The sequence below is a fragment of the Rhinolophus ferrumequinum genome, chromosome 8 (assembly GCF_004115265.2).
Source record: "Rhinolophus ferrumequinum isolate MPI-CBG mRhiFer1 chromosome 8, mRhiFer1_v1.p, whole genome shotgun sequence".
Classification (NCBI taxonomy): domain Eukaryota; kingdom Metazoa; phylum Chordata; class Mammalia; order Chiroptera; family Rhinolophidae; genus Rhinolophus; species Rhinolophus ferrumequinum.
This window is the reverse complement of record NC_046291.1, coordinates 21,824,104-21,836,496: the sequence shown is the minus strand read 5'-3', so window position 1 is coordinate 21,836,496 and position 12,393 is coordinate 21,824,104. Positions and strand designations below refer to the sequence as shown.

General features: G+C 32.3%; 1 protein-coding gene across 1 annotated transcript in view; it reads right to left on the bottom strand.

The window, feature by feature from the left end:
- Positions 1 to 12,393, bottom strand: part of ERBB4 (erb-b2 receptor tyrosine kinase 4) — a 1,062,086-nt gene that overhangs the window by 661,742 nt on the left and 387,951 nt on the right. The window contains 1 exon segment of the mRNA XM_033113116.1: positions 11,842 to 11,993. Coding sequence (XP_032969007.1) covers positions 11,842 to 11,993 — 152 coding nt within the window.

Sequence of the window (12,393 nt, the reverse complement as noted above, 5' to 3'; positions counted from 1 at the left end):
TTCTAAAATTAAATAATGATGATGAAAATAATAATAATGATGATAATAATAATCTCTACATAAAAGAAAGTACTTGCCTTGTATCAATTTCCTGAAAACCCTGTTCTCTCCAAATAGCAGATGGCTCATTGGTAAATAGCAGGCAGTATCAAGGCAAAATGCAAGTGTCTGAGCTCTGAAATGAATGAACTAGGTTAAAGCACTTGCTTTGCCCGTTAGCTGTATGGTCCTGAAAGAGTCACTCGATTTTTTAGAGCTTAAGTTTCATCACTTATAAAACAAGCATAACAACAGTTAGATGTAGGAGAGTAATAAGGAGTGGAAAATGTAGTTAAGCATAAACCCAGCACAATGCCTTGCACCTATCTCGACAAAGGGTATGTTTCAGGTATCGGCCCATGCCAACCCAAAAAGTATAACTCTAAAGAGGCCTCAACTGTGTTTCTAACACAGAGAATACAGTTTCAGCATAACAAAATTCACTAGGAGAAAAACCACTAACCCAGCTTATCTGTTCAAAGAACAAGGTTGTCTGATCATTTACTCTCATTTACTCTACACAATATTTACATAAACTGATGAAAATGCAAACTACATCTCAGAGTGCAACACATTCCTACACAAAGTGACATATGCTGTTGTATAAATATGCATTAAGTATTATGAGAAAAAAACTGAAAACATTGAATTTGTTTGGCTTGGTGGTGGGAGCAGAGATAGCAATACAGATTGAATTTAGCGGAACATATTAAGTTTGGGAAAATAGAGATCACTTATATTTAGAATAAATTCCTAGAAGATGTGTGATTTTCCGAAATAAGAAGGGTGGGAAAGCATTCGAGAGAGAAAGAAAACTGCATACAAAACATAGACCTTAGTTAATAAAGAGGAACTGGATATAAGGGATCATGTTAATGGAGGGAATTCAGGCATTCAAGGCAGGCCTGAGAAAAAGATATTTAAAGTAGCAAAGGTTTATGTTTTTGCTCTTCACGCAACAGAGACAGCAAACTGGACAATTTACCCATCCATTATGTTTTTGTATATGAGAGTAAGTATGTAAGTTAAGTTTCCCATGTTACTACTACAGGTGGAATGTTATTTATTATTAACAAAATCACTTCCTGGAATATAAGATGAAAGACAACATAGGTTCTACAAGACACTAGGGAGAGAAACTTAGAAAAGAAAAAATGTGGGCAACCATTCATTTTCCTGACTAAAAAAAGTTATAAAGAATAAAAGAATTCACATTTGTTGTTACTCAGTTTACTTATTTATTCATTCCACAAATATTTGCTGAGCAGCCACCATATGACAGACACTGTACTGTATGCTAGAATCGGGCTAGTGAACTAGATGTGGCCCTTGCCTTCAAGGTATGTATTATATAGGAGAGAAAAGAGAAATTAAACAAATACTTAAATGATTGCTATACTGGAAGTGCTACGAAAGAAGCACAGGGTGCTATGAATGTAATAATGGAGGGAATTCAATAAGACATGGAGTTAGTAAAGCTTCCATGAAGAAATTATTGTTTTTTTTATTTTTATTAAATGTATTGAGGTGACATTGATTAATAATATTATTTTTAAATGGAGATCTGAAAATTGAACAGAATTTAGCCTGGATAGGAATAAGGAATATATGTCTATGGCGTGTTGGTGGGGAAAAGGTCTGGGATGAAAGAAAGGGCAGCAGAGTTAGAGCTGAATATATAAATGAAGTTGCTACGATTAAAAGATGGCCATAAGTTTTAGTGTCATATACGGTAGTAGAAGACAAGGATCATAAGCAGGGGCCCGAAAACATAGGAACTTAATAAAAATTTTGGCCATTGTCCACCAAGAACAGAAAGTTTTAAGAAAGCAACATAACCCAGCATATGCTCCATACTTGCTTATACTTTCCTCTGTTTTTCTTCCATGAACTCTTCTGAATGTTTCATCGATCCCTCATTGATTTCTGTCCTGAATGCTTCCCAATGCTTTCATGTGACAATGTCTTGTAGATTGTTGAAACAACCCTCACTCGCTATATAGGGCCTTTATATTTTTTTTACCTACTGATTGTCTCTTAAGAGCAACCAAGTGTTTGACTTACAATTTCACCTCTCTGAAAATACAAAATCACCACCACCTAAAATCTCAACCTCAAAAAAGCTGGGTATAAAATTACTGTCAAGTCTTCAGAGCATTGCTCAACAGTCTTTGCCTTGGAGGTTAAAGGAGGAAGAAACCCTGTAGCGTTAGAGCCATCTTTTACTAAGGGACTACCAGGTGCCAGAAACCCGATAAAAACTTTTATGTTTGGAAACAAATGCAGCACCAAATTGTTTAAGAGGATTTACTTCAACATTCAATTACATATTCTGATTTCCATGTAGAGATTTAATAGGAATGATGTCAAAAAGACTTGTATTTACTAAAACACATTCCTTAACTTTCATCACTTTCATCCTATATTTTAACATAACATTTTATAGTTAAATGGGTTCAAATTAGGGATCAGGAGAAATAATTACAATCTTTCTAAATGTAACAGTTTTCACATTTTATTTTTACACTTTTGAACTTTAAATTATACTTTATCTGACTGAAGACAGACCTTTCAAATTGATTTGATCTCATACAAAATTGTTCGAGTCTTTCCTTTTTAAAAAGAAAACAAATGTTCCATTTGTAGACTCAGAGAAAAATAAAACTAATAAAATATACATGAATTTTTAAAAAAGGTTTTGATTATATTCCGGTGTTTAGATTTTAGAATTAAAAGATAGCCCATTGTCAAAACGCTTCAAGTTAGTCTGCGTAACTCACTTTTGTTCTCTCTCTTTGAACCAATGCCTTTGCTACTTACAAATAAAATCAGTGAAAAAATAACCTTTATACACTCAAGTCCCCTGATCAAAGAGTATCTAAGTATCATAGCATGAAATGGGTTTATTACTTGTGTTTTTCTCTTATTAAAGTTAAGACAAGACTATAAAGTCATTATACTCACCATTTAAGCCAAATTTAAGTGCCATAAGCCCCAGAGGTATAAAGGAGCACTTTGCATCTGTTCAGCATCCTAATAAATTCATTTTTAATTTAAGTACATTTGCAACAAGGGCACTGTTTTCTGGAAAGTGTATTCCAATTTAGGGATTTGAAAAAAAAAAAAAAAACTTCTGTTAAGCAGTTTTATTTTTAATAATATTCTCTTAGAAACATTATATAGGGTTAACATTTTATACTAATTTGACTCGATCCTAGAAAATTGTTGCTAATTAATATTTATGTATATAAGTATAAATGGTCACTAATTTATACTTATAATATATGCATATATACTTATATATCAGATTATAAATTATTCTGATATGTTTCTTATATCTATCCTTCCTTCCAATACTCCTTCAAATGTTTATTATCTAATAAATATACATATTGTTATATGTACTACTGACTTCACTTTGCATTTAGTATTTTAATGCAGAGAGAAAATTGTTAAATATATTTTTATTTAATATTTCATTTAAATGATTAAGAAGAAAATTTTAAAAATATGCTTATATGACTATCAAGGCGAGAATACAGACATTTTTGTCTTTTGATTTATCATGGAGGGATTCTGAAAAGCATTAGGATTTTGAGTCAATGTACATTTTCAAATTAAATGGTATTTAACCTCTGAGGGAAAAAAAGTTTGCTTTTTTTTTCCAAGGCTAAGTGTAAAGCGCATGGCATTTTTCAAATTCAATACAAGTTCTATGATTAGATTTAGTACAAAAAGCAAGTTTCGATTTGAAAGCTAGCTGTAAATACATACAAAATTGCATATGTATTATGTTTAACCGTGTCAGGAACATCTTTCAGAAACGATCAAAGCTTCGAAAATTCCGTTTAACCGAGAATGTCTGCTTTGGCCCAACAGCCATATTTAAATATTATGCTCTCTACTTCTTTTTTAGTATTCTCCATCTCACCCAGCTAAACTTTTGTCATTTAAATACAGCAACTATATTTTACCACAAATGTAGTTTTGCATGAAATTCATACAAAAAAAAAGAAATTAAATAAAACGTTGGAATGCACTATCTATTCTAATGCTCGCTTAGCTGACCAAAATATTTCTTGGAGGTGCAGTTTCTTTGAACATAATAATGGTTAGACCTAAGTATTTTGGATGTTGAGTGTCATAATCATTTTTTGCCATCTGTTCCAATTAGTGACATGAAAGAAAAACTTACACTACTCTGCTCAATGAGTCATTAAAGAATACAAATACTTGATACAGGAATCTTATTTACTTGCCTGCCATTTAATGGAGTTACGAATATGCCACTTTTTTAATTTACAAAGTTATACAGGGAAACTTGAATTCACACATGCTTTCCCTTACTATGCAGTCCAATCACCATGTGCACAGCTACCGTGTTTCCCCGAAAATAAGACCTAGTCAGACCATCAGCTCTAATGCGTCTTTTGAAGCAAAAATTAATATAAGACCCGGTCTTATTTTAATATAAGAATATGCCACTATACTAAAATAAGACCGGGTCTAATATCATGTAATATAATAAAATAAGACACTATAATGTAAGACCAGGTCTTATATAATATAATGCAATGTAATATAATATAATATAATATAATACCCGGTATAATATAATATAATATAATGTAATATAATATAACGTAGTATAATACCGGGTCTTAAATTAATTTTTGCTCCAAAATATACATTAGAGCTGATGGTCCGCCTAAGTCTTATTTTGGGGGAAACACAGTAAAACAGACATGAAGTATTAGAAAATATGGCACTTATATCATCTTTTAGGTAATATAATATAATACATCTACATGTATTATAAGGTGGCCCCACCTTATTATGCCATATGTGTAGCTATTTCATTTAAATGGTGTTTTCCCCTTCCATTTTCAAGGACTCTAAAATATGACTACTTTTCTCATCCTGATTCCAATCAATTTCTCCAACACAATCTCTCCTACACAAGGCATTCTATCTGGCATTTAATAAACTAAAAACAATCTCAGATAGGCAGTAGTAGTAGGTAGTGTTTACACAAACTATTCAGTAAATCATTTTGTAACCCAAAGGAATTAAAATATTTTGCAAATGATCTACTTATTTTTAAACATAAATTCTTCAGTGTAGGGTTTTGCTAAATGATGTTATGCGGCAGAAAGCTTAGCCCAGGCATAGATTTAAAATGAGGGAGGAGGATTTGAGAAACAAACACAAATATAAAACAAGCCCTATACTGTTGGATTTAATTCTAGCCACTGATTTTGAACTGACAAAGCACAATAAGAGATAGACACTGAAACTAGACATAGGCTGAAATGTAAATATTTCAGTATTTTATCTTAAACCAACCTGGTTGTTCATCCTTACCAAATATAGCTAAGGAATAGGCAAAAGCAGTGTTACTTGATGCAACTTGAAACTCATTGCTAAACACCATCCCTGATTTAATTGTAACAAAACCATGCTAAGGTCTTAGGTTCCAGTGATCCAGTCAGCAACTTGCAGTCTCTGAGTTACAGCTGTATCTACCTTCCTGCATATATTTGTCCTTAGTTAGAAGAAGAACAATGTGTGAGTATGAGAATGAAATAATGTAAGTCCATTACCAGCACTGGAAAAGCAATGCAAATTTTATGTCCTATGGAGAGTGGTTGAAAAGCAACACCCTCATACATGAAGAATCCCATACATAGCCTAATAAAAGAGGATGATAGTTTCATGACATCATAAAATACTACCTACTAACTAGAAGAAAAAGGTAACATTTGATTTTAAGAATAAGACATTTTGTTTGTGAGAAAAATATGACCAATGTATATTATTTTTATAAAGAAATGATAATGGAGTTTTATTTTTTAATAGTTTTAGATGGCATTATTTCTTGTATATTAAAAAAAAAAAAACTCCCTTAGCTCTAAAAACTATGCAATAAAAGCAGCTAATGTTATTTTCAAAATGTGTTATAGACTCATAACAACATGTGTTATTCACTATTTGAGGGATGTTACCTTTCTAAATAATATTTTTTTCTTTAAAAAAACTGTACTTCCTGACTTTTTCAACACCATTGCCTTTTGCTATTAATCACAGAATATCCTTACCATTATTTGGAAAGATCTTAATGTACTAATTTATTTGTATTCATTTTTCAGTAATACAAACATGTATAATCATTAAGATTTAAGGATTCTAGACTAGCATACAGAGGTCCAGTGAATTCCTAATATTGTTAATATCTTATGTCACTGGATCAACTGCTAAATTCATTCATCTCTTCATAATCTTAATAAATACTATTTCCAAAACAATTTGCACAAAACAAATTCTAGCCATAAAGTTTAATACCTGTTATAGAATTGGTTAAGAATGGGAATTAACACTCCTGTACATACTTTATAGTATATATCACACTGCTTTCTACTTAATTGACACTTAATACTCACTTGCTTAAAGTGAATACATAAAACAGAGAAAATAAATTTATGGTATAAAATCTGGTAGGTCAGGTACCTTTTTAGAAGCACTCAGTTATTGAATACCAGCCCTAGTAAGGAAGACCAATGGAAGAACAAGGACAGAAAACTCTCAAGAATTCTAAAGAGGGTAAAATCTAATAGTTCATTCCCATTACTTGCTGTATTTCGCCTTGTTTGAGAGGTTCATAAAGTGTAAGACAACAGCGCAAAATCTGTGATTTTTTATGTCTTGCTGTCTTCTATTATATGTCTTAACCTTGTGACATTGATAAAGTACATAGTAAATAAGTTTTAGGGCCTATTTCTCGCCAACTGTGTAGTATCTCAGGGGTCTAATGTTAAATATGGTCAACTAGATTTTTTTTTTTTCAAAAAGAAATGTGAAAACTTGGAGGTTACAACAAAGCTGGGTTAAAAGGTATTTACAGAGATCAGCATCAAGGTCGATATAATGAAACCATCTTGAACAGAACACATTTCAAAGTATTCAATAAAATGTATCTAGTAAAAGCTAAGGAAGTAGTTCCAAAAAACATTATAGTGCTTTTTGTTGTTGTTTGTGTATATGTGTGTCTGTGTGTGTGTGTGTTTATGTATGTATACATATATATGTATGTATATGTATATACACACATACATGTATATATTATGTATACGTATATACATACATATATATATATATTTAATCCAATTTCATAGGCCCGCTTTTTCGTTTTTGAGATCTTGAGAGATGTACTAAAATGGATATTTTAGTTACAGTAAAATAAAACAACTCTATCTAGTTTAAGGAAAAAGGGGCAAATTACTTAAAAGTTATTATCAAGTTCCAGGAGTAGCTTACGCACTTAATGGCTAGAATGCAACTGGTCTTCAGAAGCAGACTGGAACCTGGGAAAGAATGGTTCCTTCATCAGTAATTTAGGGTGAATGGTCTTTCTCTGCTCTCTATGTCTGTTTCAATGTGTTGGCTCCATTCTGCTGTCTGAATAACTCTCTTTGACATTCAAACCACAAGAAGAAAAGATGCTGTGTTCTGTTACCCAAGTGGGCAAGAAACTGATACAGAAACTGAATGCTATTAGTCACAATTTCAGATCCTCATGGGAGGACCCAGCCTGTGTCTTATGCCCACTTATCTGACCTATGGTTGTCACACATTGAAATAATATGAGGAGAGACTCACATAGTCCTTCACCTAGAGAATATGTCATATGCAAAATAGTGATATATAATTAGGTATTAAAAATATTCATTAGTCCATTGAACAGATACTTAATGAAAACCTGTATTTTAGGCATTGTTCTAGATACTGGCTAATCAGATAGTGAAAGAGGTAAATGGGATACCCGGATAAACTGCTCTCATGAATGATAGAAATTAGAGTGCTTTCAGACAAAACCTTACAAACAACCCTGCTAATCAGAGATGGACATAAGGATGTAAAATCTTTTAAAAACAAAAGTAATTTCTTAAATCCGTAAAGATTCCAGAATAAAATTTGAGATCTTTATCCATGATGTCTTTCTAAACACATTAAAGGTTTGAGTCCTTCTTAGAGGAATGGAAACTGAACACCTCTATAAAAAATTGCTCAGCGAGCTACAGTTACATAAGTATGTCTGAGGTTGCTGTGTAATCCACAAGATAGGTTAATGCAAGTTTACTATTCACTCGTACAATTCAAATATTATTGGAAATGATAGCATAATATAACTAGATTTCTTTTACATGAACTGTGCTTATTGTATGTGTCATAATCGAACAAATTACGTACTTTGGAAGGAAGCTACTGGGAGCACAAATGAACCATAATGTGGTTATCAGGAGGAGTGAGATTTTATGTTAAATGGAGAGCTTTCAGCATATTCAAAGGTACAGTTAGAAATAATGGCTTATCCAATACCGTAGTATTATAAAGATTTCAGCTAATAGTCTCTGCTTTCAGGACTCACTGAGAAGAGTAGTTCTGATACAACACTGAGCTAAGCAAAAAAAAACAGAAAATGGGGCATCTGCAAAGTTCTGTCCTTCGCCCACTTCTTGGAATAATTCTTTTCAGTCTTCCTTGAGTATTTTATCTAATCTCCAAATGTTAATTTATCATTTGGATGCTGATGTCTCCTAGATATTTATCTGTAGTATAAGGCTCTTTACCTCTTCAAATTAGTATTTTATTCCATCCCCAAATTTATCTTCATCCACACGACATTATAGGTTCCATGAGGACAGAACAATATGTGATTTATTTGCACGCATATGTCTATTATCTACAGCAGTACACACTAAGTACATATTGATTAATCTGACTTAGGGCCTTCTAAGCTTTAACTTATATTATTTTCATCAGAATGCGCTTCTCTGTCACCTACCTACCTTGTGAGACCCTACTGTGTTTCCCCGAAAATAAGACCCAGCCGGACAATCAGCAATAATGAGTCTTTTGGAACAAAAAAAAAGACCCGGTATTATATTATATCATATTATACCCGGTCTTATATAAGACCTGATATTATATTATATTATTATTATATTATATAAAACCCGGTCTTATATTATAGTAAAATAAGACCAGATCTTATATGAATTTTTTCTCCAAAAGACGTATTAGAGCTGATTGTCTGGCTAGGTCTTATTTTCGGGGAAACACAGCATATATTTTCTCATGATTGAACTCAAGTACCTCTTCGATGAAATCTTTCCTGAATACTTCAGAATTAGCCACTCATTTCTTTGCTCAGCAACCATGCCTACCCTCAACACAAAAGCATACCTTCATTCTGATTCTGGCTTATTTCTGTTTTAGCAACTATAAAATTTTATGTGTATATACATATATACACATTATATTTTCACAAACATACACATATATTTGTACGCACATGCATATACACAATTCTTATGCATTACATCTCTGTAACCCTCTACAAGGCTGCAAGATTGTTGAAATGAAGGACAATGAATTGCTTGCTATTGTATCCTTAGGCTAAGACCATTTGTTTAGTGAATGAATATATGTCACAATTAGAAATGGTTATATTCCAAAGGAACAAAAGATAAATGAAACAACAACAAAAAAATGTGATTACCAAGGAAAGAAAGCCTATTAGAGTTATCTTTAAATAAATAGATAAAAATAGAGATATATGCATGGGTAAACACAGAGTTTATACAAACTTTCAGAGATGCTACTTTGAAGCTGACAATTGCTTTTTTTAAAGAAACAACTTGTTTCTTGCTTCAAGTAGAAACCTTGATCCTCATTTTATTATTTCCCAAATCTATTCATTCTGTTAACTTATTTTTACTTCAAAATTGTTCCTACAAAAGTAGAACATCTAATGTATATACCACGTTGCTCAAAGATGTGTACTTCATATTTCATATTTTATATTTCTAAAGATTAAAAATTGACCAAAGTCTATTTTAAGTGTTCTATTCTGTTATCTTATAAGAGTTTAAGAATTAGAAAATATGTAATAATATGTATTTTTGTTACTTATTTTAAAGACTGTCACTTACAATAGTCATGAATGTTTTTTGTTAAGCCAATGTAATCTTCCACATACATGTATATAATTTATTAACTTTTGATATAATATATAACATTTTATATAATATTTTGATATAATATATTTTATTAAGAATTTATTAACTAATAAATTCTTAGTTGCACAAAAGAACATATAGCAAACAAAGCAAAGAAAACAGAAGCAAAACAGAAATCTTAAATTGTCTCTAATTGTTTTCATGTTATTCTGGTCTAATACACTATTTAAACTATTTGTTTCCCCTAATTCAGAATTCAACTCGCAGTTTTCCTTTTTTATGACATCATTGACTTTCTTGGCATTTCTAACTGTATCTACAAATGAACTCATATTCCATCAAGACATTATTTTGATGTTGAAGAATAAAATCTATCTGAAAATTATCAATCAAGACAGGTTAAAAGCTTCAAGAAAATTTTAATAACTAACACTCAGATGCATTCCTGAGCATACAAATTTGCTGTTCTAAGGTAGCTTGTATATATTCTCTTTTTGAAATAACAGTCCAAAATAGAAAAGAAAAAGTTAAATTCTTTTTAGGCCCTCTCATTGTAGAATTTAGATAACTTTTACTCTCTACTTTTGATAAACAAAGATGTCATAATTATTCTAATTACTAATAAGTTTTGACATATAACTCATAGAACCAGAGCTCTGTCAACCAAAAAGTAGAATATGGAAAACCTTCATATTCTATATCAAACCCAATATTAAAGTCATTTTAAAAACAGATATTACAAGCTGCACAGTGTAATTTAGGTTTTGAGGTGATTCGCTTTCTGAGGTGGTTACTATTTCTAGATATATTTATCACATTCACTGTATTTAAAAGCACTATTTTTTTTACTAGTTATCTAAGTATAAATTGTTAAAATTATCATAGTTCTCTAAATAATTTACTATCCACTAGTTTACTATGGTATCAGTATTTGAAACATTTTTGTCTTGATTTATACAAGAGAATGCTCCTAAGTGTGTAAATATTACTGAAAACAAGATCAAATGTATTCTACGGATGCTATATATCTTATTAATACTTGTGTAAAGCATACATTTTTAATTCTATAAAATACCACATTCCCATTTCACTTTGTCCCCATCCCTTTGAAGTTCAGATTTTCCTATACTTATTTTGGTTAAAAGAAACTATCGGAAACTGTAGGCATTAAGCACTAACATAGCCAGATTAGCAGAGTAAGGGCAAATGCAAGCCAAAAGAGGTTTGCAAAAGGACTCCAGTTGTCTCTGGGTAACTTCATATATACACAGATGCATATACGAGCATGCTTACGTGGACTCATATAAGTACTTGTAATGAAAACCGGTGTTGTTTTCCTTCTAAAGGTAACAGAATTGGTCTCATTATGATAATGTAAAATGGTCTAAAATTTCCAAAGGGGCAGAAAAGGAGATTACAAGCTAGTTACCACTTATTATCTGACTGGTCCTCTGACTCAACTGGACCCCAGCATAACAGTTTTCCTCTTGCCTGCAATTCAGAAAAAGACTGACTTGCTAGACAAAATGTGCTACACCCTGATGGAATCTTTTATCACTCTTAGGGCAACAGTGATTGCTCTAAACTCAGGATGTCAATCATGATGGCATCGTTCCTTGCGTTCTCTCTCGGGGTGCGCCTAGGTATTTCTTATCTTCTGCCTACAGTCATGTTCCCTGCTGGCCAGAACAGCATAGCCGTCAGGGACAAGCAAGCTGGTCTGTCTTTACGCAATGTGACACCTGTCCATTCACAAAGAAGAGAAAGAAAGAGACATCTTTACCCGTAAAAAGGAGAGGTCCCGGTTGTGCTCGATGCTGGTTATCTCCAGGTTGCCCATGACGACCTCACAGTTCTCATAGTATTTGCGCAAGGCTCGGTACTGCTGCTCCAGGTCAGAGAGAGAGCTCAGCTTATTCTCTGTCCCAGCACACACTGTCAAGACAAAAAGATACACGGAGGGTATATAACCTTTATACGATATGTGCAATGTCTCCCTCCACTCTGTACTACACAACACTCTACTCCAGTGCCCTCAACTTAAATATTTTAAATGTCCTTAAGACCCATAACCCATTGATAAATACCTTCACTTGTATTTTTTCTTTTCCAGCTTCATTGAGATATAACATTGTGTAAGTTTAAGGTGTACAGCGTGTAGATTTGATATACTATGTTGCAAAATGATTATCAACATAGCTAGCTAACACCTCCATCATGTCACATAATTACCATTTTATTTTTGTGGTGAGAACATTTAAGCAACTCTCTTAGCAACTTTTAAGTATATAATATAGTATTGTTAACTATAATCATCATACTGTACATTAGATCC